The sequence below is a fragment of the Eubalaena glacialis genome, chromosome 19 (assembly GCF_028564815.1).
Source record: "Eubalaena glacialis isolate mEubGla1 chromosome 19, mEubGla1.1.hap2.+ XY, whole genome shotgun sequence".
In the NCBI taxonomy this organism is placed as follows: Eukaryota; Metazoa; Chordata; class Mammalia; order Artiodactyla; family Balaenidae; genus Eubalaena; species Eubalaena glacialis.
In genome coordinates, this window is record NC_083734.1 from 19,512,972 (window position 1) to 19,540,573 (window position 27,602).

Here is a 27,602-nt window from a genome sequence, read left to right on the forward strand (position 1 = left end):
TACAGAACTAGAGGTCCAGAGATTACTCTTTAAACAGATATAAAGAAAGAAAGGATTGAATTTGGAAAGGTCATTTAGCCATGGAAGCATCGAAAAGGCAAAGGTAGCCCATCTAAACACCATCTAGGAGGATGGTTTTAACCAAAATCATTTCAAGACTTTCCATCCCACTGGCAAGGCCTTTCCTACTACGGAGATATATACAACAAGTTGCAGTGAACAGACTTTTAATGTTTTTATACCTTTGGCAAGACCATCCCTGTTGTGAAATGGATTCATCTCAGACTGATGCCCTTAATTGTTGGATTTATCTAAGTTCCTCTGTTCTGATTCCAGGCTTACCAAGCAACTAAGCATTCTATAGGTGATATTTTTCATGGGCAATTAACAGAGTTCTATTTGACTTCCCAGGCAGGTTTTCCAATGGGGAAGAAGAGCCGTTATCCCCATGCAAGTGTTCCACACCACGAGACCGTTAGATTGCCCGCTGGAAATAGATCTCCTCGCTGGTCTGTTTCTGCATCGGTCCTGCGAGCTGGGGGTTACGTGAATCCACCACTAGAAGGTGCAGCTGTTCTCTGTGAGCTGAACCTCTGGGCTGTGATAATTCAAGAAGGTAACGAATGTCACCCTGTGCAGCCTCCTGGTACACAGCCTGGCTGCCTTCCCCGGGCAACACACCCTGACTTTGTCACTGGCCGACTGAGGCCGTTTTTCCGATTTGACTTTTTGACATTTTCTACACACAGAGCAATGCCAGACTCTTTGATTTCTCTCTCAAAATGGGTGCATCTTACCTGATAAACCGAGCACTGAAACTTCTTTCTGAAACTCTCTTCTTCCCATACCAGCTCTTACATGGGTCCCCTCTGACAGTCCCACATCTCTGTGACTTTCTAGTGATGATGGCTCCATCTCTGCTCTGGGAGGCTTCATCCATCCAGATGAACCATTTTATACCAAAACCTCTTGAAAGAACTGTTGAAACACACTTTCTCCACATTCTCATTTTCTGCATTCTCTCGCGCCCGCTTCTGTCAGACATCTGTCTTCACGACTCTACTGAAGCCAGTGTTGTCAGGGTCCCAATGACCTTCATGTTTGCAAATCCAATGGTGAATCTTGGTCCTCATAGGACTCTACTCTTGACAGTGTTTGACACAGTTTATCTTTTTTACTTGACCTGGCCTCCCTGACACCAGATTCCTGGCTTTCTTCCTAACTCACAGGCAGGCTCTCAGTTTCCTTTGCTAGTTCCTCTTTCCTTGCTTGACTCGAAACGGTGGAGTATCTCAGGGATTCATCTTTCAACCCCTTCTCTCTTTTATTTTTTATCTCTGCTCACCCTAGACAAACTCACCCAGGACTATGGCTTTAAATAATGTCAATAGACTGGTGACCATGAATTTACGTCTCTAGTCCTGCCTTTACTCTGAGCTCTAGATGCACACAAACAATCGCCTATTTGGCATTTTCAACTGGATGCCCAAAACGCACCTCCGACAAAACATATCCGAAATGAAACTCTTGATTTCCCCCCAAAATGAGCGCCTCCTCTTGTCTTTCCCACAATCGAGCATCCCTTCCCCATTGCTCAGGCATCGTCTTTGATTTCTGTTTTTCTCACATCACACATCCTATCCATCAGCAAACCTTGCTGGCTCTACTTTCAAAACATCATCCACTCAGACCACTTTTCATCATCTCTGTAACCACCATCCACGCCTCAGCCTGGATCACTCAACGAGCCTCCTACCTGGTCTCTGCATGTCTACTCTTGCCCTTTACAGTCTGGGTTTTACACAGCGGCTCCGATGATTTCTTTAAAATAGAGATCACATCACATCATCCATTCCAATGGCTTTCCATCATGCTTGGCTCATGGACTCTTCATGAGCTGGGCCCTGTGGACCTCTCTGCAGTCATTCCCAATCGCTCTCCCCTCCCCTCACTGATATCAGCCACTCTGGCCTTCCTGCCGTCCTCAACACACCCAAGCTCGTTCCCACCTTAGTGCCTTGGTGAACTAGCCCTTCTCTCTGCCTGAATGCTCTCCCCCTCTCTTCCCCGCCATGTTCATGGTTCACGCTCTCACTTCACTCAGGTCTCAGCTCAAATGACCCCTCTTTTAAGAAGTCTTTTCCAACCACCCTACCTGTAATGCCTCCCCGGCCCTTCCTGGTCTGTACCCTTCAATCTCTCACCTACTTTACTTTTCTTCACAGCACTTGTTACCACCTAAAAGTTCGTTTTTTATTGTTTATTAACTGTCATCTCCACTAGAATAAAAGACCTCAGGAGGGCAGGGGCTCTGCACCCCAAGAGCACAGAAGAATGTGTAGCTCAGAGGTGCTCCATACACCTTGTCTGACCTACTGACCAACGGGCTGAGTAGACTTAATACATGAGCGACAACACTTTAATCCAAAAGCAGCAGCTGGCTAGGAAGTTTCTCTTCTTCGTAGGCCTTCTTTCCAAGGTATCCGTACTGGGTGTGAACTTGCTATCCTCTGCCTGGTTTTATTTCTCCACAGATTTTTCACATTTTCTTGGATTGTGAGAAGATTCTGACCACTCAGGATCTATCACCACTGACACCAGAGCCACTCTGATATTAGGGTGGTCCCTTAGCTGGAGACACTACAAAGACACTACAGTGGGAATCTGAGTATGTAAAGCTTTCGGCTGGGCCAGAGGCTATTTGACACTCTCCCATGGCCACTGGCCTGGCCGGGGGACTGCTGAGCACACTAGCGGGGGTGCCAGAGGATGGCAGCAATGAACGGAGAAACTGAGGCAACCCAAGGGAAATCAAGGAACATCACATTAATAACAGGGTTCCTGCCCTAAGTTTACAGATTTTATCATCACAAAGTAATATATTATTTCACTCATTAAGTATGATCAAGCAGAACTAGAAAAATTACCAGAAACTCTTAAAATTGTCACATAAAATAATCATGTGCATACATATTATGTAATATACATGTCAAAGAGCTTAACATAAAGACAATTAATAAAATTTCAATCCTACCTGTTATACATGAGGCGCTTGAAATCTTGAAATAAAGTGTCTTTGTTTTTGTCAATAAAACCAACGACAGAATAGCTAGTTGAGAAAAAAAAAAAAAAGAAAGAAAACACATTATTCACCAAGCGAGAGCCACTTTTAAGCTTTTCTAGAAGTCTACAAGCCTTTCCACAGTTAAATTATGCAACCAATCATCTATAAAGCTGATATTGTCCACCCGGTTCTGGGCTAAAGAATAACAAATTCACCTACTGTACAGAGGGGGTGTTGTTTCTATTCCTCAAAAGGAGAGCCAACATCAGTGTCATCATTATGATTAAGATCATCATTCTCTACTGGTTTGTTGCTTACCTCAAGACGATGACTTTTAAAAAGACAGCTGTATTTATCATCCAGCATTCCTAAGATAAAAGCAAAACGGCAACGTACAGGATCTAACAGTCTTATCCGTAGGGAGGTCAAATGACTTGCCTAAGGCTCGCTCACTGTGTTCAGGGTGGGAGAAAAGAATCCAAGAAGAGCTGCAAAGGATGGTAAGATTTGGATAAGCAGAAGAGACAGAGGAAGGCAGATCACACAGGGAAACAGATTAAATGAAAGGGCGGGAGCAGGCACATGCGCGGAGTTCTCAAGAGGAAATGAAAAGGTCAGTGTTCATGGTTTGGAGGAAGGGACGTGAGTAATGTCCTGAAGGTCCAGCTAAGATTGCAGCTGGTGACAAAGGTAGGAATGGGGGTTGCTCTGCTGCAGTGACTGGCATGGCTCTAGAGGGAGAAAACTGGGGGATGAGGGGGGATAACAGGAAGGGAGGGTTCTGCATGATTAAAACAGGCTGAGTGGAGGCTGGGTAAGTAGTAACCCTATAGAGGCAGCTGCTCCTTACAGCTCTCCTTTCTTGCCTGACTGTATTGTCTTCCTTGACAATCGCACCTAACCCTGACCCCGCACCGGTGTTCCAGCCTTACATGTTTAATTCTGCAAGAACGTCCCTTCAGGCTGGGCTGCCCGTGGGCATACATTAAGGCCGTCAGGTCCAAAATTATTTCCTTGCCTCCTCCAACCTCGGTCTTCTTCCTAATACCTTCAAGTCTCTTCTGACTGAGCCCTTGAAGTCACCTGACTCTTAATCTATCATTAGACCCATACAATTCAAACTTCAAACTCCTTATTTTGGCCTTTAAGACTCATTGTGATTTGATCTCAATCTACTGTTCTAGGCGTTTCTACTTTTCTATGCCACCAAAGGATACACTCCAGTCAAATGGGTCTAGTTACCACTTCCTAAATATTTTAGCCTCCTTCCCACTTTTTCCTATAAAAATAATTCCTAGCACCCAAGGACCAGCATCTGCCTTCCTGGGTTTATCACACACAGTTAGAAGTATTATATCATTTGCTTATTCTGAATTCTGGCAACACATTATTACTCATATGGCAATTATTTTCAACCATCTTTTGTTGTATCAGTGCATGTATATAAATGTGTGTGTGTGTATATATATATGGGAGTGTGTGTTAATAAATACATGCACACAACCACATATGTATGTATGCATCTTACATGGAAGGCTCTTTGTGGGCAGGGAACATACTTTATAAAGTATTGTGCACACGGAAGATACCCAGCAAAAATCTGAAAAAGGGTTGAAGAGCTTAAGAAGAGGAGGGGAAGTCTGAGGCATCAAATATTCCGCTATGGGGCCGGCTAGCTTTCTGGACCGCGAGTCTGAAAACCTAGTTATTGTCTCAGCTATTCCGTAAGCTGTGTGACCTTGGGTAAGAATTTTACACACTCTGCATAAATTTCTTCATGCCCTGCATGTTGTCTAAGGTCTCTGTCCAGCTCTGCGGTTATGCCAATCTGGGCTGTATAAAAAGTACCCTATAAGTGAGGCCTGGATTTTCAGAGGCAGATATCTGCATGGTACTGGATCTTCCCTCTTCAGTATTCTGGAACCTGGAAATAGCACCAGAAAAAGTGGATAATGGTGCCATCCCAGCACTAACGGCTAGTTTGACAGGGGGTGGGGGGTGATAATTTTGAGCCATATTATTTTATGATTCTAGAGTTTTAATTCAAATCAGGAACAGCTATTAAAATTTCCTCAAATGTCTTTTTGGCATTTATAGAGACGATCATTTGCTTTCTGTTGTTGTTTAATTTCTTCCTGTAATGGGTTACATGATAGAATTCCTAATGTAAAAAATAAGCAGAAAGGAAAAGAGGGGACTTCAAACAAAAACAAGATAGTAAGCAATGTTGGGTGGGCAAAACAGAGTAAGTGTAGCAGGCTGAAAAATGCCACCTTTGAAAGACAACCATGTCAAATTCCCTGGAACCTGCGAATGTTACCTTACATGGTAAAAGATGTGATTACGTTAAGGATCTTGGGAGGAGAAATTCATCCCGTATTATTCAGGTGGGCCTTAAATGCCATCACAAGTGTAGTTTTAAGACAGAGGCAGATTTAACACAGACACCCTGAAGAGGAAGAGGCAGTGTGACCACAGAGGTAGAGACTGGAGTGATGCAGCCGCAAACCAAGGAATGCTGGCAGCCACCAGACGCTGGAGAAAGCGAGGAACAATCCTCCTCTAAAGCCTCCAGAGTGTGGCCCTGCCGACTCCTAGATTTCTAACTTCTGGCCTCCAGAACTGTGAAAGAATAAATTTCTACTGTTTTACACCACCAATTTGTGGTCATTTGTTACAGCAGCCCTAGGAAATGAAAATACTAAGGTAGTTATATTTTTTTAGTTTCATTTTCTTCCCCAATTCTACTTTTATTGTATTATAACCAGAATGTAGCTTGTGAGAATCTCACTTTTTCAAATAACACTTGAAAATTCACATGGTAAACCGGTTTTTGCTCATATAGTTACCCAACCACTAGTAGTTCTTTACGTACAATGGTGACTTTCACCTCTGGGCCCGCAGGCCTGCTATCTCTTCTGCTTGGAATGCCCTCTCTTACTCTTCTCTTCCTAATTCTGTCTTCTGACTAAGCCTCTTTTACTTCCAGGACTCAGCTGGGACATCACTTCCTACAAGGCTTGGCCACACTCCTCACTCTGGGTTAATTACTCCTCCTCAGTGTTCCCATAATGCCTTGCGTGTCTCCAATTTAACCCTTTCCGTTCTCCATTATAACGACTTATCATGTATTCTGCCTGTATCCTCCACTAAACTGTTAGCTTCTTCAGGGCACGGCCCATATTACCCATCTTTCTATCCCAGTTCTTAACATACTTCCATGGTTTATTTAACCATCAGCTGATTTTGACTGAGTGCCAACAATGCCAGGAACTGTGTATGGTCACGTGGTGTGTCTTCAATAAATGTTTGAAAAGCAAGGGATGAATGAAGCTATGCCAATGTTTTAAGTGAAGAAATTAAAATATACTGGCATATGAAATGGCTGGAAAATGCAAATGAATACAAAAACAATTTCCATTTTCCTCGATTATATTTTCTGAAGTGAGGCTGCATGCAAATCATCACATCGGGTACCAAAGTAAGATACTCACACCACGTCACCTGCATAATGTCGAATTCGAAAATCTCGATCAAACTCCAGGATTTTGTCCGAGGCGCAGAGCTAAGAAATCAAGAAGGGGATGATCTTGAAAACAGACATTCTCTCTTTCCTAAAAATATATTCCAACTTAATAGGAGAGGATAATCATGTCACAAATCACGATATCATCATGAAGGAAATCACAGTGAGTGGGGCTTGATCTAATTTGGCGAATGTGGTAAAGACTGAGAACTTTCACCAGAAGTCCACATAGTCAGACTTCATTTCTTGGCCAAGTGACCAAGTTCTGGATGGTGGAAGGTGAGTGCAAGTGAGGTGAGGCTGTTCAAGGCCAAAGCTGGTAAGAAGTGGGTGATTCTCCTCTGTACTTTCTTTTCACCTCCCACTAGTTGGATGCAGAGAAGGATAGTCCCCAGGGGCTGGAAGAGCCAGAAGATGGAAGAAGTCTGGGTCCCTGGGAGGGAAACAGACTTCTATTGTCTATGACACTTAAATCTTGGTTGCTATCTTAACACAGCCCAGCCTACCTTGACTGATAGAGTCTCTTTCTCCTCCATGTCCCACTTAAGGAGGACCACATTGAGGGTTTGCTATCTCCTAGGCATGGACATCTCATTCAATACTCACAACTGACATCCAGACTAAGTATTATGGGCTCTCTTTTACATACATGGAAACTAAGGCTCAAAGACATTAGGTAACTGGCCCAAGGTCCAGCTGGTAAGTGGTAGCTCTGGGAAGGATTCTTGGGACTGAATGCAATGTCTGTACTCTCCTATGTATACAACAACCTGGCTCACCTGTCTTCTGCTAAGCCGGGACTCCAGGTCTATCGCTTCACAGATCAACCTTCTGCAGCTGTTTCTCACTGAAGAGGAACTTTATGGGAAGGCAGTTTTTATATAGCCCTGCGTCTCTATAACTTTCTGCAATTTCCTTATTACAGTAGCACCTAGATTCTTTGACTGCCCTGTGAAGGATCACTTGATATCCTATAGATTCAAAAGCAGACGTCTAAGAATCCATAAGCATTGAGTGCAGTTACATACAAACACCACTTGACTTGTAGTGTTAGACAGCAAACAACCCCAACCAGGTTGGTGGGTTCTATGTGGATGTCTAGATTATTAAAGGAATAATTTGTCTATTAATTCAACAAATGAATAATTATAGGAAGCTAGTGTCAGACTTCTGAGGTTCCAATCTTGGCTCTACCATCTACTTGCTTCTGTTTCCTTTAGTAATCACTCATTTCAGAGAGTTGGTCTGGAGGTTAAATGAACTATGGAGACCAAAGTGTCTAACATTCAGAGGAGTCTCCAAAATATTTAATTCCTCTTTCCTTCTCTCTCTCTTATTAACCACTTTTACAAAACCCTTTTACTTATAAAATGCCCAAAGGAAAAGGACCCAAGAGATATCTATACTATTATAATTGAATATTCTTACATTTGGATACTGCAAAGTCTTAACTGATCTAAACACAGAAGTTTTTAGATTTTTCTTTACTTTATAAAAAAATAATACAAGTTATGTATTTATCATTCAACTTTATATGTTAATAATATTTTACACAGTTATTTTATGGTTTATTGGATCATCTGCCTGCCTCTCCATGATAACTTTAAGGCATGAGAAACAATTTAGCCCCTAAATAAGCACAAGCCAGAAACTTCTTATTTAGCCTGCCAATAATTCTAGCTAATCATTAATAACCAATAGCAATGATAATACCTGCTTTAACATACAGAATAATAGCATTTATTTAACAGAAAGACTCATAGTGATGAAAATATCCAGACAGCTTGGTTATATCATTTCTTTCCTTCATTAGGCAAAAATCCCAGAAAAGAACACACAAAAAATTTCCATCTCCGTATTTGTCTGGGGGATGATGCTGAGGGAGAAAGGAGCCACCTGGTCTGAGAGTTGGGAAAACCTGGGCTCCCACATTAAAAAAAAAGAAAAGAAAGGAAAGAAAAAAAAAATTCCATCTCCACAGATAAATTACTATTTAGCATTTCCTATCAAGTCAGTAGCAGCTGCTTAAAAGTACTGTACGTACAGTTTCTACTGTAAATATGAAATTATATTTCAAAATATTTGGTTGATAAATTCGAGTGTATAAATGGCCAAGGTGAAACATAACAAAATGAAGTGATTTCTCACATGAGAATCATAGTTATTTATTTAAACAAAGCGGAGCCTTGCCTGTTTTAGTTTGGAATTCAATATTTCATAAGATCTTCTTTGGTATGATTGTGACCAATTCAACTGAACTGGATGAACACAGATTGTCTACCAATGCCAGGCGAGTCTCCAAAACCTGAATTGTGATTATAAAGGACATTTATACCCAACCCCTCAGAGACAGGACATTTGCCCTGTAATCATGCCGTCTTTAAAAGCACCACTGTAAATTATTTACGTGGCTTCTAACTTGGCTCACTGCTCTGTCCCCAGCACCCAGGATTGTACCTGGAAAATGAGAGGCACTTAAATATTTGTGTTATAAATAGGAAATGACTGAAGGAATAACCCTAGCTAGACCCCTAATGTCAAAGATCAGACTGTAGCATCTGAAAGCCGACTTACAGCAGGCTACAAGTTAGTCCTCAGTAATAGACCAAGGAGAATATTTTAGAAATAAACTAGTCTAAAATAAATATCAGCCAGTAATATATTTCTTGATGATCTGTGCTGTCTCCAGTTAACTGGGGAATCTTACTGTTCTGATTACATAATTTCAGAAGGGACAAAGTCAGAATACAGATTTATTCATGCTAAAAAGTGGCAGTGGGTCATAGATTTATATGGAATTATGGAGGAGCAGAAATGTTGGCCCCTTTCCTTCTGGAAGTGAAGAAGAATGGGGCCTGTTTTTCCTTCAGCTTATGGTTGCTAGACAAGCCTACATTTGTAGGGAACACCTAGGGATGACGGCGTGTCTCTTCTATGACAAATATTATGGCAAACATACTATATGCAAGGCACAGCACAAATGTCGGATAACCACGACTGCCACCAACTATCAGGGAGATATGATCTGCTTATAACATTTTTAGAATGTGAAAAATAGGGACTTAAGAAGGATCACCATTCATTTAAGGAATGAGTTTCCTTGTAACACTAGGATTTCAGCTAGAATTTCTCTGTTTTCAAGAAAGTCACATAGTCTGAAGAACAACAGCAGAGAACACATACTAGATTTTTATAACTGAGGATTACAGTAAAAAGTCAAGGACAAAAGCTATTTTCAGTGCCAGAATTATCAGATGCAGGAGCAAAATTCTAGCACATGAACAAGGACTCTGTACCTATTGGTTATAAATGACATCATGCTTTCTAAAGCATCATGTTCATTTTTCCTATTTCTAGCAAATGGAATAGTCTAGAGCTCCCTCTCCTGGACACTGTGATTTCTATCAATCTCGTCATCCTATAAACCAGAAAGGCAGAATTTATCCACAGCAATAAATCATTTCATGGATGTTTATGGTCTCTCTCACTTGAGTGGACATTCTTTCAACCCAACATATAAAGTCATTTAAGTCTGTCCAACAATGAGGAAACTCTTAATGATCAAAATGAGAGGAAGTTCTCATTATACACACTACCTTTCGGCTGGAAAAATGACCATGTTTGCCCAGTTTACTGTTAAGTGCTTCCAGGAACATCTCATCGGTGACTTTGCCGACATTCATGCAGGCGTCATCCAGGATGGCGATGATGCCCTTGTGTTGCTGTTCCACGAGGTCCACGATGATCTGATTGTTGAAGTAATCGATCTGCAGGACACAGCAAAGCGGCAATTCCAAAGGCAATGGAAACCAGGAACGGGTGCAACAGCAATGCCTCCATAGGTATCAGGAATTTAAGTCACTTTGGTGTCAAAGAGGTGAATAACACTAATGAGGTATAACGCTAAAAGGAGCACACATTCTAACAGAGGTTTTTTTAAAAAATATATTTGTGGGGCTTCCCTGGTGGCGCAGTGGTTAAGAATCCGCCTGCCAATGCAGGGGACACGGGTTCGAGCCCTGGTCTGGGAAGATCCCACATGTCGAGGAGCAACTAAGCGCGTGCACCACAACTACTGAGCCCGTGCGCTCTAGAGCCCGTGCTCTGCAACAAGAGAAGCCACGACAATGAGAAGCCCACGCACCGCAAGGAAGAGTAGCCCCCCGCTCGCCGCAAGAGAAAGCCCGTGCCCAGCAACGAAGACCCAACACAGCCAAAAATAAAAACAAACAAATAAATAAATTTATTTTAAAAAATGTATTTGTGGACTTTTTATCATAAAACATTTTGTCTTAAATGAGTACAGCTCCAGGCAAAAACTATAAAGTAGATAACGTTTCTCCCTTCGCTAACTCTTGTTTTAATCCTGTTTTCACATCCTGCACCTAACCTTATTCGTCAGACCCTCAATCCCTCAATCTGTTGGCTGTTAACCGCAAGACCCAGATTCCACTAAGTACCAACAAATAACCTTGAAGTAGTCATTGATATTGAACTTGATGGAATTAAGGTGTTTCCGAGAACTTGCATTTTTAGTTACACGGCCCTGGCTGACTAAAAATCCCAAAGAGTATCTCCTTCAGTTTTCCAAAAGTTAAAAAGCATATATGGGTCTAACAGAGGTTTCCAGGGTACAATATAAACAATTTAATTCTGAGATATAAGTATCCGTAAAGGATAAGAATAAGCTTTTCATTTGCTTCCACAAGGCTGAATAAAGTTGTAAATAACTGCGGGCTCTTTAGCCACTTCAGCACACATAAGGTTTGTGTAATAATCCTCTTCTACACCTGTCTATTCTGATAGCCTGCAGCATACATATCACCACACACACAGAAAGCACACATGGGCCTCACTCAGGAAAGCTGCAGTACCTCATTTGAAGACGGGCAGCTTATACATTTTAATCTTGTGTGTTGATGTGTCCCACCTCATTTAGGAGGTACCTGAACTGAGAGTTGTCCCCACTACCTTCTGTAAGATCGACACACTCACAATAGAGTATTACTGTGTCTCATGGATCCCTGTTCAATGCTTTTTAAAATCCAAGGGCTCATGCCAGCTATCTGTCTGTGGCTTTCAGCGCCATCCCTAGTCTTCCAAGTCCTCCTCTGTATTCCATGGACTGAAAGTCTGCAAACTGGGTGGTTTTTACTTTGTTTTTTATACTTTTCTGGTTTGTCTAAATCAGTGATTCTCAATAGAGGGTGACTTTGCCCCCCAGGGGCATTTGGCAATGTCTGGAGACATTTTAGGTGGTCATGACTAGTAGAATGCTACTGGCATCCAGTGGGAAGAGGCCAGGGATACTACTAAACATCCTACAAAGCACAGGACAGACTCACAACTGTTATCTGGTCTAAAATGTTAGTACAGAGATGGAGAAGCCCTGGTCTAAGTATTTACTTTTATTGTGGGCACTTATTACATTTCTCATTATGGAGAAAAGTTATTTCTATCTTTGGAAAAAATATCCTTAAAATATTCAAAAAGCAGGAACTCTGTAGTAATTAACAGCTGAAATCGTAGACTTTGCGACTATGGAATTAAAGATTAAGTCTTTTGTGCCAAGAACAAAAGAATTAAGTTCCCCAAATTCCAACTGTCTAACTAAAAGTGATTAGTCTTTGCTGAAGAGTCCAGTAGCTTCTGGTTCACAGTTTAATGTTGCTTCAAACATTGCTTATAGTCGTGGTTTTCAAACTAGGTTCTTCCAGCAACCTGGTATTCCCAGGTTTCTTAGCGGATGCAGGGGACAAAGAGAGATGAGAGGGGATGGCTCAGGGGCACAGGGCTCTGGGCCTCCCATCCTCACTCCAAATAGAGCAGCTTTGTGCCTGAGAGTCAAGTTCTCAGCACCTAAAAATGACTTGTAAACTACGGCACCAAAATCATGTAAAGGTGAATCAATTAGGGAGACAAGACATTATGAATCTCTTGGTGGAAGTTCACATACCACCTATGAAGTAGACGGTGATCCTGACACCAGTCAAGACTCTAGATCTCATAACCAATGTACAGGACATATAAGGAACAGAGAAACAGATTAGGTGACACCTCGGGAACCCCATTAGCAAAATCCAGACAGTGGGCAACTCTAAAGAACAAAAGATTGCAAGGAAAAGAGAGAGAGAGAGAGAGAGAGAGGAGAGAGGAGAAAATCAATGGATATTCCAGAGGCCTATCAACCAATCACAACGTAAGTAACTTATTTGGATCCAAATTCAAACAAACTGTAAAAGCAAAACCAAAAACTCTAAGACAACTGAGGAAATGTGAAATGTGAACACTGACTGCATATTTGATGACATTAAGGAATTACTGTTAATTTTTTAGGTGTGATAATGGTGTCGTGGCTATGATTTTTTATAAAAGTCTTTATCTTTTAGAGAAACACACTGAAATATTTACAGATGAAATAATGTGATATCTGAGATTTGCTTCAAAATAATCTGGGGGTGGGTGGGGTACAGATGACACAAGACTGGCAATTCACTGATAACTATTAAAGCTGAGTGATGGGTACAATGAGTTTATTATATTGTGATCTCTGCTCTTATGTATGCTTGAAATTTTCCATAATAAAATTTTTTTTAAAATTAATCACTATGTTCTAAAGTTTGGGGTTTTTAAAGGAAATACTTGCCCAGAATGGAGATTCTAATTTGGGGACCCGGGCTGTATTCAGTAACTATTATTTTGGAGTGAGCTTTCTGTTACCTCTAGGTCACATTTTTCTTGGTTTATTTCACTAAGAATTGTTTTAAAGGACTTTTGCTCCTTTTTCAGATGTTTGGAATAGTCTCCTGCAATTGTTGACTTTTCCCTTTATCAACTATGCCTGTGGAATTTGATATTCTGATTGTTAAAGGATATTTTGGACCAGTATCTCTGAACCACATCTGAATAACAAGTTTTATGATTAAGTTTGCTATAAAAACCTAAGCCCCAGTTATAATTGTGTATTATGTTATGCAACAGATTCGGTCTAAGAAAGCTGCATATAAACTTAACTGAATTGAATTACATCTTAAATATGCGATGAGACTTCACTCTTTAAATCAAAACTGTAGGTATTCCTATTAAAAAGTAATAATACACCTTTTGCTTTATTTGTAAATATGTAGAATTCATACTACTATACTTGAACAAAATTGTTACGGTATTCTAATATTTAACACACGATGGATGGAAGGCAAAGAAGAAATTTGAAGCAGGAAAGCTAGTTATTATACCAGTATCTCCTTTTTCTGAATGAGAGGAGACGGAAAGTAGGAAGATGGGAAGGAATATAAAAGTAATTTAAATACAGCATTTCAAATAGCTTTTTACTGCTTACATTGGATATCAAAATACAACTACGGACTTCATTATCTATACTATTTGGCAAAAGGATAAACACAGAAATTTATGGAAATTCAGTTGTTTTTGAATTTTTCATGTCTGTCCTCAAAATTGTTTAAAAATACAAATTTCAAAGAAAATTACAAGGTCCCATTTCTATCGTGAGCAGGTCTAACTGTCATGTTTTTAGCTGTGATCTGTGATATTGCACTCTGCATCAATCATACTGTCTGGCTCTATCTTATCGGACTAGTGACAAATACAAAGTTCACAGAGAGCCAGGAGAAGAGAGGTGATAACTGTTGTGGGACACAAAGGAAAGTAAATGGAAATCAAATACACGTGTTTTCATGCATGGGTTTCAGGGAATATGAACCTCATTAACCAAAGACAATAAAATGCCACCGGGCTTACAAAGTAGGAGAAGAAAAAAGGAGAAATCAGAGCAAAAAAAGAAAGAAGGAAGGGGAAGAAACTCAATTTGGAAGCAAAGTTCAGCCAACTGAAGGCATAAGTTGCTGCTCTGAATAACTTATAAATGATGCTAAACTCTAATAGACAGATGTGAATCAAAAAACTATGTGGTATCAGCTGTAAAGTGAACATAAGTTTACTGATTTTTAACTCAGCCTTTTCTGGGCACCAACCAGACAGTCGACCAAATTAGAGAAATCCCACCTATCAACCCTGAAGATGAACTGTAATATTTCAATACCCCAAAAAGGAAAGCTAAGGTTTAGGTGTTTCAAGCACCCAAGAAGATCAGCAGATACCCAAGATGCTAAGAGTTGACGTTATCGTGAACAGTCTGTACGAGTCCACTCACGTGCTTCCAGGGGATCCCTTCCCGCTGGTACTCCTCCTGTTCTTGCTTCAGGACCAGCTGAATAAACAGCTGCTGGAGCTTCTCATTGCAGTAATTGATGCAGAATTGTTCAAAGCTGCAAGAAAAGGAATCAATTAGGCTCAAACAAATAAAAAAAATAAACAATAGGGTTTTCAGTATCTTACCCGGTTTACCTGTTGTTGTCGAAGATTTCAAAGCCGTAGATATCCAAGACACCAATAACAGTGTTCTTCCCGTGGATGGTGGTGTCAGAGTTCTTGACCTCAATAATATCATTGATGCGAGAAACAATCCAACAAAAAAGGCGCTCATATATGGCCTGTGATGAAAATGACATCGTAAATTCTTGCCCATTGGAAATGCGTCCCCTGTTTGGATTTGTGATAAGTTTTAAATTCCTATTGAATTAAATTCCTATTGACGTCCTCCTTACCGTTTAGCATAGCTGTTAATCCTCTAAGCTGAAAAATGAGAAATGCACATCATCTGTTTAAAAATTATACGACGTGTGCATGACGTTTGGAGTTTTAAAAGATTATTATGGGTCACTACATGTGTTGCATTCCAACAACATTCCTTAGGTGTGTTTCTGTGCCCTGTTAATACCAATAATTTGCCTACTGCCTCATATAAGTCACTTCATTGCTTTATTTTAATCTCATCAACTATAAAAAGCAGAGAACCAATGAGTTCTATGCCCTATGGATTCTAAATATATGAACATTGATTTATAATGCTAAATAAAGATCTGAGCCAAAAGGCCACCATTTCAAATTCCTTGAGAATCAAATACACAGTCAATGAACAAGGATACACACGCAAACACACACAGGGACAAAGGCACCACACACTCACACACATTCACATCCTGACACAAATGTGCACTGCAATGTCACACCTTTAGAAAACCTTTCCTTAACATCTCCCTCCAGCAACCCGCTCTCTTCACCTACACACATCTATACACATCACCTCCATTCCTCACCTCCCCCTCCCCCCTTTACGCTTCCAGCCACTCCAGCCTTCACTTCTCTCTCATGACTCCACTGAAATGGCTCATCAAGGACCCCAAGCACCTCTATATGGACCCTTTCTTGTACCTCTTTAGGGACATCTTACTCAGATACTCAGCATCACTCAACCCAATTTCCTACTCTTGTCTTGAAACATTGGGCTCTCTGGGATTCGTAATATCACACTTTGTTTGTTTTTGGCCATGCCAGGTGGCATGCGAGAACTTAGTTCCCCAACCAGGGATCGAACCCACGCCCCCTGCAGTGGAAGAGTGAGGTCTTAGCCACTGGACTCCCAGGGAAGTCCTGAATCCACACTTTCTTAATTTTCCTCTTATTTCACTGGCTGCTCCTTCTCGGTGACCTTTAGTAGGTCTCCTCCTCTACCTGATCTCTAAAAGTTGGATCTCTTCCTAGTCCTCTTCTCTTCACTCCCTATCTCTTCCTCTCTAAGTCATTTCATACAATATTAAAGAACGGTGATATAATATTACCCCTAAATGTATCACCTGAATGCAGACCTCTCCTCTGAGCTCCAGGCTCCCGTGTCTGACTGCCTACCTGACAAACTCTTGGATGTCTCACAGCTGTCTCAAACTTATGTCCTGTCTGGACTATTGATCTTCCCACCTCCTAAAACTGTTCCTACCCAACTTTTTTTTTTTTAATTTAATTAATTAATTAATTTTTATTTTTGGCTGCGTTGGGTCTTTGTTGCTGTGCATGGGCTTTCTCTAGTTGCGGCGAGCGGGGGCTACTCTTTGTTGCATTGTGCGGGCTTCTCAATGCGGTGGCTTCTCTTGTTGAGGAGCATGGGCTCTAGGTGCGCAGAATTCAGTAGTTGTGGCACGCGGGCTCAGTAGTTGTGGCTTCACGGGCTCTAGAGCGCAGGCTCAGTAGTTGTGGTGCACGGGCTTTGTTGCTCTGCGGCATGTGGGATCTTCCCGGACCAAGGCTCGAACCCGTGTCCCCTGCATAGTCAGGCGGATTCTTAACCACTGTGCCACCAGGGAAGTCCTTCCTACCCAACTGTTAACCATAAATAAATAGAAACAGAAACTTGGGGATTCATTCACTCATTAAATGTTTGCTGGGTACTTGCTCTGTGCAGTTTGTGGGAGATACTGTATCAAGTAACATGAACATTGTCTCTGTCTCCAAGGAGCTCAGGGAGTAGAGTGAAGGAAAATCACACACACACGCGCACACACGCACACACACATGCACACAGATGAGGTGCATGGGATGTGAGGAGACTTCAACCTGTTCAGTGTTCAGAAAGGCCAGGGATGGCTTCTCTGAGAAAGTGGGCTGAGATCAGAAGGATGGTAAGAGTTAACCAGGTGAGAGGGGAGAGAAGAACAATCCAGGCAGAGGAAACAGCATGTGCAGAGGCCCTGTGGCTGGAAGGATTAAAGGGATAAAGACAACATGTAAGGCCTGAGAGAAGTCTAATGTGGTAAAGGGGAGAAACGAGTCTGGAATATGGCAGGAAATGAGACAGGAGAGGTGGGTTGGACCATGTCAGAAATTATCCTTGATTCCATCATCCCCAGAACAACAGGTCCTGTGGATTTTATTCTCCAGATACAGTTTGTCTCAAATCATCCTCTTTTCCTCATTTCCACTGCTACTTTCCCTGTCCAAGCTGCTATTATCATCCTCCTGGATTACTGAAATATCCTCTTAATTGGTCTCTTTGCTTCCACCCTTGCCCTACCCACTGCCCCATAAGATTCTCATACTAAGGTCAGAGCCCCATAAGATTCTCATACTAAGGTCAGAGCCATCATTTTAAAAATTCAAACTTGATGACATTGCCTCTGCTTAAAATATTCCACTCTCCATTGCATTTGGATAAATTCAAATTCCTCTGAAGACTAAAAACCAAGCAAGAGTAAAAAATGGAATATGGAGCAACCTAATCAACCAGCAAACAAGAAAAAGAGAAAATGTAAACTTGGGAAAATAAAATATTTGCCACATGGATAACAGACAATGGGTTAAAGTTATGAGCTCTTACAAATGGACAATACAAAGATAACAGCCCCAAAGAAAAATGTACAAAGCATATACCCAAGCAATTCTCAGAATAGATGTAAATACTTTACAAAAATAGGAAAAGATGCTCAAATACACCAGCAATGAAAACTAAAGTAACAATGAGGTATCACTGTACACCCAGAAAATCAGTCACTTAAAGCTTCAGATTGGGGTGTCCTTTGACCTGCTCATTCCTGGGAGGCCATCTAACTGAAATAAAAGCACTGGTGTGTCAGGAAAGATGGACAAGGATGCAGCATTGTTTGTAGTGGCAAAAAAAAAGGGAACGAGGTGAATGACATAAGAGGTGGATGGTTAATAAATTATGGTCCCATCACCACACAGACACTAAAACAATGGGTCCATCAATTGGCTTGAAGGGGACTTGCACGAAGCATTATCAAGTGAGGAAAGCAAAACGAAGGGCCACAAAAGGGGCCTGTGCAAGCGAGGGGCCCTGAGCTCCCCGGTCAGTCAGCTTCTGCTTTTCTGAGAATGTTTCTGGCAGCGATGCTCACAGCCATGGGGTGTTGTTGAGACCGTGATGGTCAAAAAGTACCACTCTGGTTTCAAGAGGCTTAACCTGCTTTCAAGGAACGTCTGAACACCTCCTCATAGAATTTCACTAAAAATGAAACTGAGATCAACCCCAGGCTGTGAGATAATAGAAAATATACTGGTCTCTGCCCCTGGTTCCTGGCACAGAGCTCTTGAAACCCTTGTAATTTCCTAAGTGATAAGAACACTCGGAGCATCTCTTGTTCTGATATTTGTCTTGGACCCCATCCCTGACCCGGGGCTCCTAAAACCCATGTAAATTTCTGCGTGATAAGAGCATTAGGAGCATCTTTACTCTACTGAGGTGACTCTGAGTGGGCTCCTAGCTGGGGGCTGGGTACCGGGAAGACCAAGCCATGATCAGAAGCTTAGAACTTCCAGTCCCACCTCTCATCCTCCAGAGAGGGAAGAGGGGCTGGAAATGGAGTTAATAATTGACCATGCCTACATGAGGAAGCTCCATAATATCCCCAAAGTACAGGGCTTGGGAGTGTCCCAGTTGGCGAACACATCCACACATTGGGAGGGTGATGTACCCCAACTCCATGGGGGCGGAAGCTCCTGTTCTCGGGACCCTCCCACACTTTGCCCTGTGAATCTCTTCATCTGGCTGTTGGTCTGTATCCTTTATCATATCCTTTAATAACTGGTAAATGTAAGTGAATGTTTCCCTGAGTTCTGTGAGCCACTCTAGCAATTAATGGAATCCCAGGAGGAGGTTGCTGGTACTTCCCATCTATAGCTGGTTGGTCAGAAGCACAGGTGATAAGCCTCTGTGTGTGTGTGTGTGTGTGTGTGTGTGTGTTTGTGTGTGTGTGTGCTGGGGGACAGGCTTGCGGGACTGAGCCCTTAACCTGTGGGATGTGATACTATCTCCAGTAGACAGTGTTAGAATTGAGTTAAGTTGTAGGACACCCAGCTGGCATCACAGAGAACTGGTGGTGTATGGATACACCTCCTCCCCATGATGTTAGAAATTTTGGTACCAGAACCCTTGCAAGGCAGACACAATGCCTTTAAAATCCCACCTTAGCGAAGGCATCCCTGCCGTAGCTGGCTTCCTGTTCTGTGTGTTGCTTGTCGATGACATCACGACCCGTAGCCACCGTCCGGTAAAGGAGGGCTTTCTCAACCATGTCTGTCTTGGTGGACAGCAATTCTGCTATGATAGATACAAGCCTGCCATTTTCAATCAGAGGCACGTCACCATCCACTACAAACTTTAAATTTCCCTGTATCAGAAGAGAAAAACCAAGACACACCACTTCCAATGAGATTCTGAAACACGATGTCAGGGATGTATTTGCCAGTTTAAGAGAGAATTCCAAGGGACCTTGTTTGGAGCGCCTATTTTCCTAAATACATTAATATCTCAACATATAAAAACCTAGTGTTTTATGCATTTTTTCCTTCTCCAGACACTCATCTATATTTTAATTTTCAGCATATGTTTTTGATGGATGGAAATTTTACATTTTTATGTAGTCAAATCTATGAATCATTTGCTTCAGGGTTTCTCTTTCTTTGGTGTTATACTTAGATCATTCCTACTCTGAAGATTTTATGAATATTTAATATTTTCTTCTATTCCTCATACAGCTATTCTTACATTTAAGCTTTTTATCCACCAGAATGTATGTTGGTATGTGGTGTAAAGTAAGAATTTAACTTTATTTTTTCAGATGGTTAGTTGCTCCGACACCATTAATCGAATAGTCTAGCTTTTCCTCCTGATTTGAAATATCACCTTTATTACATATTAATTTCCACCAAGTTTTTGAGTCTATTTATATTCATTTATATTCCACTCATTCAATAAGCAATAAATACTTATTAGCCATCTACCAAGTGTCCAGCACATGAACTAATCTGTTGATTAATCTGGTGCTGAATTTATGCAGCAAGTTTTAAAGTACTGTGGCTTTTACTATCATTTTAAACCTGGTGGAATTAGTCGTGCCTCCTCTCCCCTGCTCCCCCTACCCTACTACTCTAACACATTTTATTCGACCTTCTTACATGTTTATTGCTCTAGGTAAATTCTAAAATCATTACATCAACTGAAAAACAAAATTCCTCTTTGGATTCTGAAGGATTATTGTCGCACCGTATTTATAAACTAGTTGAAAGAATGAGACAATTTAGAATGTTAAAGTCTTCCTAGTCAGGAACATTTAAGAGATTGTTTATATACTGCTATATAATATTTTTCATATAGGTCCTGTGTATTTCTGATTCACTTAGAGTTAAATCTCGCCGCAGGAAAGTGAAAGGTCGTTTTTATTCCAGATTTGTATCCATGTTGTCACTCATTTACTACCAGGTTACATGTTCATTACGTTTTCAATATCTCTAATCATATAGACAGTAATGAAAGGACTCTCGACTGATGGTTCTTTACTTCTAAGGTTGGTGTGATGTGTGGAAAATAACCTGTGCATAAGTGGGCCAGGGTGGTCCGTGGTGTTGGCTGCAATGAACTGGATGTGCTTTTAAGCCAGTCATTTCCAATCTATAAAATGAGATCATCAAAATTCTAGTTCTAGAAATCTATGATTCTATGTTTCAAATGCCTTTAGAAATTTGCTCCGTTCAAAAGATTTTAGCTTATCCCACTGGTGGTCACATCACTGCTGAACTCTTTTACCTTTGAAATTAACCAGTTCGAAGTCTGACATACCAGGAAGGCAGTGAACTAAAGCCACAGTCTCAAAACCCACAGTGGCTTGGAAAATCCCTCATATTATTATAACACGTTGGAGGAAACTACAGATAGAGTAATTTCTTCAAAATGTCAGAGGAATTTTCTCTACATAAATTACTTTTTACAAAACCCCAAACCTTCTGAAAGAACATCCTAGTCCCATAGGGAGGTGAAGAATTCTGAGAGGCGTCCCCACTCACCAAGTGAAGAATAGCACCCAAAATTTTATACACTGTTTGAATCTCCTCGGGTTGGAAGCCAATGACTTTCATGGCGTCAGCTACTACTTTGAATTCTGCAGCATCATTGATAGACGACTAGGAATGAAAACAGGAAACTGAGGTCACAGACACTGCATGTGAGCATTAACATCCAAAAACTATGAGGCTAAATTCAAGTGTAGCCATGGTCTTGATGCCTTTGGAGTAAGTCATTGAAGGGATGATGGGTATCCAAAGAAAATAAAAATGATTTCAGGGGTAGAAACATAACGCAGCACCCACAATGCCCAATTGTGAGAGTCGTCGTCACCTAAGACAAGCACCAGGAACATTTCTGGAGCCTTCGGTGAGGAAGCAAGTCCTGAGCTGGCTCAGAGAGGCTCCAGGATGTGTGGAGGAAGTGGCATGAGATGTGAGACCACAAATGGAAACTCTGACTGACAGAGCCTCCGAGACATATGCCTAGCTACTGTCGTCTGTGGCTTTCTGTTCCACAATTAGTCTTGTCCAGGCTGGTAACAACACTCCCACGCTTGTACGGTCAGGCTTTCTACTCCACAGGTGAGGAAGAGCAGGCCTCCCAAAGCCAAGTGGCCTGCCTTGATCATTCAGCAAGCTAGTCTGGGAAATGGTCTGGGACTATCACTTCACTTTTTCAGGCATTCAACAAACATTCAGCAAGTCAGATCTTTAAATGGCACAGAAGTGCTGCTGTAGAATAAATGTCTGTCCCCTGACCCCCAAATTCGTATGTTGAAATCCTAACCCCCAAGGTGATGGTGTTAGGAGGTGGGGTCTCTGGGAGGTGATTAGGTCTTTTTTTTTTTTTTTTTTTTTTTTTTAAAGGAATTCCTTTATTTTTATTTTATTTATTTATTTATTTAGTTTTGGCTGTGTTGGGTCTTCGTTTCTGTGCGAGGGCTTTCTCTAGCTGCGGCAAGTGGGGGCCACTCTTCATCGCGGTGCGCGGGCCTCTCACTATCGTGGCCTCTCTTGTTGCGGAGCACAGGCTCCAGACGCGCAGGCTCAGTAGTTGTGGCTCACGGGCCCAGTCGCTCCGCGGCATGTGGGATCCTCCCAGACCAGGGCTCGAACCCATGTGCCCTGCACTAGCAGGCAGATTCCCAACCACTGCGCCACCAGGGAAGCCCCGGTGATTAGGTCTTGAGGGTGAAGCCCTTACGATGGGATTGGTGCCCATATAAAAGAGACACCAGAGATCCCTGGTCCTTCTGCCCTGTGAGGACACAGCAAGCAGGCACCACCTCTGAACCAGGAAGCCTGCATTGACTCTGCAGGTGCCTTGATCATGGACTTCCCAGCCTCCAGAATTGTGAAAATCAACTTTTGTTGTGTATAAGGCACGCCAGTTTATGGTATTTCTGTTGTAGCAGCCCAGCTAGACTAAGACGGGGGTTCAAAGATAAATCGCCTGCCTTGAGGATCTGTAGCCCTCAGGTTGGAAATACAAGCGTGTCAATAAAATTTACAATAAAGCAACGGTAACTGCCTATCTTAGCAGTTTTCCCAAAGCAGCACCTGCGGAGGGCCTGATCTCTTCCTTGGTGAGTTTCTGCTCTGGCCGGGACACAGAGACCTGGCCTGATGCTCACCTGCTAAGGAAGAGCACAGGGAGGGTTCCCCTCTGCCTGATGAGCATGTGGTCCTCTAACGTCCAGGACACGACCAGGCGAGCTCTTCCCCCTCCCAGTCCTCTGAGTGAGATAGTTAACCTTGTCAAGTCTCAATTTCCTTGTGGGTACAATGGGCATAATAATACCTTTCTTACAGGGTTGTTGTGGGAATGGAATGAGAATTTATATAAAGCACCTCCCTAGTTCCTAGCACATAAAAAGCACTCGAGTATCAGATATTACTATTATTAGAAGCTGTAACCATGTCGAAACTGCAAAGAAACCAGACACAAAGTCTACGTGTCCTACTGAGGAGAACTGTCGGCTGCTTACCTAACAGGCATTCCCCAGCCCCACTTCTTTCTTGTTGATAGAACCCTGATTTGTTTACCCCTCTCTGAGTGTACCCGTTCTTCAGGATTGGTGCCAGCCTCAGGAGGTAAATCTTCATTGGTCTAAACAAATCACAGGGACCTTATTCCCTTTACCAAGTTATTGGTCAGCCATGGGCATGTGATGCCATTCTGGTCCGTAAGACATGAGGTTTCCCTAGCTTATCAAGGGTTACGGCCAGGAACGTTTCCTCTGCCTGTGACTCCTAGAACTGCTGCTAGCATTTGGGGACCATGAGGAAAATCAGCTGTAGCAGACCAGCCCGATCCAGTGAGGATGGCAGAATTGGTAAGTGGGAGAAACAAATAAACGAACATCTGGGTCCCTATCAACATTGTTAAGGCACTGAATTAACCATGTCTGGAGCTGCCCCATCCTAGGGCTTCTTGTTATGTGAGATAACCAAGTTCCTTATTGTTTTTGGTGACTTTTAATTGGGTCTTACCTTACCTGCAACCCACAGGGTCGTAATTGTACATGAGTCCTATATTTTAGAATAGCTAAGTAAAAGTATGATACACAGAGTGCAATACTTTAGAGTTACTAAAATCATTCTATTAATTTATATTTGTTTACATGGGAAGATATTAATGATTATAATATAAGGTTTATTTCATCAGGATTTATTATATGATTCCATGAATTAATATATACACATAAACTGTTATCAATAATTATCTCTGGATGGTGAGCTTTAGCATATTTTTATTTCCTTTTGGTTCATCTTTATTTTAGGTTTTGACTGTGATCATGTATTGCTTCTTTGTTTTTATTAGAGAGGCAGAAAAAAAGGAGGGGGAGGAATAGGAATGGAAAGCTTTGATGGAAAGGGAACCTAAGCTAAATTTAGCTTTGAAAAAAAGGCTAAATGTTTATTTAATACTTGCTTTCTGTGGGGCTCTACATGACCGGGCCAAAAGCCACTTGGTCAATAAGACAATTTGATTTAAAAAGAATATTTTCAGTCACTGGCTTTTTAAGTGTTGATTTTACAATCCTTTATACATCTTTAAGTACCTCTGACCTAGTCTCAGAAAGCTGGAGTATTGCCCTCTGGTGTTTTGTTTGCTTTCAATTAATTTTCAGCCAAACATCCTGTTCTCAGATGACTGTAAAAGTAAAAAATTCGTGCAACTTAAATTTCAAACAATGGAAAATTAATTGCAAAACCCTAAATATCATTTATTTATATGCACAATAATAAAAATACCATTAAACAAGTAATGCAGGTATAATTAGCTTAAGATGAAGAGCAAAAATTACAAAAAAACAAAACAAAACACCTCCACATCTAGATTCTTTCCTTTTATAAATTCTTTTATTTTTCCCCCAACTACAAAAGCTGTGCATTTTTAATTATAGAAGAAATGTGAAATGTGGAAAAAGCAGAAGAACACAAATATCCATAATCTCATCCATCCAGAGTAAACAAGTAAAACCCTGGTCTATTTCCCTCCAAATCTTATTTCATGTATGTGTGTGTGCGTATATGTGTGTGCGTGTGTGTGTATGTATGTGTATGTATATATATATACATACACATACATACACACACACCTTTCCCCCAACAAAATTGGATAACACTGCAATTACTGTTTTATAACCTATCATCAATAAGCTACTATATTACTAGGATTAGCTATAAAATGGCTAGCAGAAACTGTATTATATATATAACAGAAAACTAATTAGAAATAAAAGGGCAAAAAGATCTGCATATGTGTGAGCAAGGGCTTACATGCAAAGGAAGGGGAAAATAATGGAAAAAAATTGAAGGCTGACTAGAAATGCTCCAAGGGCCACAAAACTATTTCTAGGATACATCAAAACCATTATTGGAAAAAATAGTGAATGGCAATCTTTGATATCCATTTTCAACCACAGTGCTTTTATTTATTTATTTATTTATTTTTAACCACAGTGCTTTTAAACTTTCTTTTGTCTTACCAACTTGCCTTTGGCCAAATGATACGGTACCTTCTTTTGCGGTAGACTTCCTACTTGTAACAATACTTTTATAGTGTCAAAATAAAAGTAATAGGATTAAAAAATTTTTAAAACCCCACAAGATCATAAGAGAGAAACTTCTTTCCTATCGGACGGTGATAAAATACAGTAATGGGTTATTAAGAAAAGTTACTGAGTCAATAATTTATTGAATCTCCGTCCCTGAGAATTTTAAAAATAGAGTAGAATAAAAGAGCCATGCATTTGCCTAGAGGCAGCAGGCTGGACCAGATAATTATTTAAGGTCTCTTCTGATTCTCTGATTCTATTTCTGAATCATCTCAAAAAGGAAACTCTTACCTTTAATTGGGCTCCCACATGGATGTAGTTGTAGGATGAAAGGGATTTCTGGAGATGCAGAGAGCGGAGCATCTGCTCTGAACCTCCTTGGAGTAGCTGAAAAATATTTAATTAAAAATAAGTTAGCAAAATACATCCTGAACCCAACACACCATGTATTCTTACTGGTAGTCTAGCTTTTTTTCATTTTCTGGGCTAATTCACTTAGGTCCTCCTGTTTCTAGCTTTGAGGATTTTTTTTTTTTAAACCTTGAAGGTAATGGCTTCAACATCATCAGTGATGGACAATGTTATACAGTCATGAGGAAAATTACTTAAAAAAGTCTTAGCCCTTTCACAACATAACTGGCATGAAAGGTTTTGCTTTGACTGTGGCCATTTGTAAAACAGGAGCTTGTGCTCTGTGGTGGTCACGTGCTTAGCAGCCTTGTTATCTGGACAGCATAGGGTTATGTTTCAAATTCAGAAAAAGTCAATATTGCCTCAGAACTAAGAGGTGTCAGCAGCCAGTCATATGTTGAATCACACTGGAAACAAACAGCTGTTCCTCATCAATCTCTATATCCCAGGAAAGGACAACTGGGTAACCAGGACTGTAGTGGTGGACAAAGACAAATTCCAACACTTTCACTCAAGTGCGGAAAAAGTTACGGGTTCTTGAAATGAACAGAACTCTTATATTGGGAAGAAAGCTAGTTTATTGGAAACATGGCGAACTGTCAACAAAAACACGAATACAATACACATAGTCCTCCTACATAGAACGTGCATTTTAGAAGGCAATACATTTAAATCCTCTATATTAAACTGCACACTTTGGTTTACTGAAAAGATGTAACTATTGGATTTTTAAAATTGATTTTTTTAACGAAAACAACCTGAATTTCTATTCCCATCTCTGGAACACCCCAAAATGGGAACAAAAGCTTCAATTCAAAAATAAGACAAAATTAATTTAAATATTCAGAATGCACCATTTCAAAAGCTTTTAGGGTCATTACAATGTTACCTACACTGCAAAGAAACACAAGGGATGCTCAACTAAGGCAGTCATCTGGTTGGTTAACCACCTGCTAGCTCTTTATAATAGCCATGCTCGTCAAGTCTCTGAAGAAGCCCACGGGGTAGGGTGTATGCGTGTGTGCACACATGTGTAATGTGTCGTGGGCCAATGGAGGCATGGGAGGCACAGGACAGGAGAGAGCCCCAAATAAAAACATCCATTTCCTGCACAACTGAGCAAATGGTTGATTATCTGCATAACAGATTACTAACCTGATAGAAAGAATGAAAGCTTCTTTCTCCTGGCTGTTGCACAATCACTCTAGACTGGGAAAAAAAAAAAAAAAAAAAAAAAAAAAGCACATTAAAATCATTAATCTGATGAGGGACATAGATACAATGGAATACTACTCAGTCATAAAAAAGAATGAAATAATGCCATTTGGAGCAACATGGATGGCCCTAGAGATTATCATACTAAGTGAAGCAAGTCAGAAAGAGAAAGACAAATACCACATGATATCACTTATATGTGGAATCTAAAAAATAATACAAATGAACTTATTTACAAAACAGAAACAGACTCACAGACGTAGAGAACAGACTTGTGATCTCCAAAGGGGAGAGGGGATGGGGGGGATGGATTGGGAGTTTGAGATTAGCAGATGCAAACTATTATAGAATATATAATATAGAATGAATAAACAACAAGGGCCTACTGTATAGCGCAGGGAACTATATTCAATATCCTGTGATAACCATAATGGAAAAGGATATGAAAAAGAATATACATATATAACTGAATCACTGTGCTGTATGGCAGAAATTAACACATTGTAAATCAACTATACTTCAATAAAATACATTTTTAAAAAATCATTAATCTGAGAATGTACTCCTAAAAGAAAGTGAGAGCCACTTTCCCAGGGAATCCTGTATCAACAGT

The 27,602-nt window shown here is 40.9% G+C and overlaps 1 protein-coding gene across 1 annotated transcript in view; it reads right to left on the reverse strand.

Moving 5' to 3' along the window:
* MYO1D (myosin ID) overlaps positions 1 to 27,602 on the reverse strand; it is a 348,608-nt gene that overhangs the window by 214,689 nt on the left and 106,317 nt on the right. Inside the window, exons 5-13 of the mRNA XM_061176850.1 lie at positions 26,930 to 26,983; positions 25,655 to 25,750; positions 21,300 to 21,416; positions 19,424 to 19,627; positions 14,955 to 15,100; positions 14,761 to 14,875; positions 10,187 to 10,357; positions 6,559 to 6,629; positions 3,035 to 3,109 (exon numbers count right to left, since the gene is read on the reverse strand). Coding sequence (XP_061032833.1) covers positions 3,035 to 3,109; positions 6,559 to 6,629; positions 10,187 to 10,357; positions 14,761 to 14,875; positions 14,955 to 15,100; positions 19,424 to 19,627; positions 21,300 to 21,416; positions 25,655 to 25,750; positions 26,930 to 26,983 — 1,049 coding nt within the window. The remainder of the gene's footprint in view (positions 1 to 3,034; positions 3,110 to 6,558; positions 6,630 to 10,186; positions 10,358 to 14,760; positions 14,876 to 14,954; positions 15,101 to 19,423; positions 19,628 to 21,299; positions 21,417 to 25,654; positions 25,751 to 26,929; positions 26,984 to 27,602) is intronic.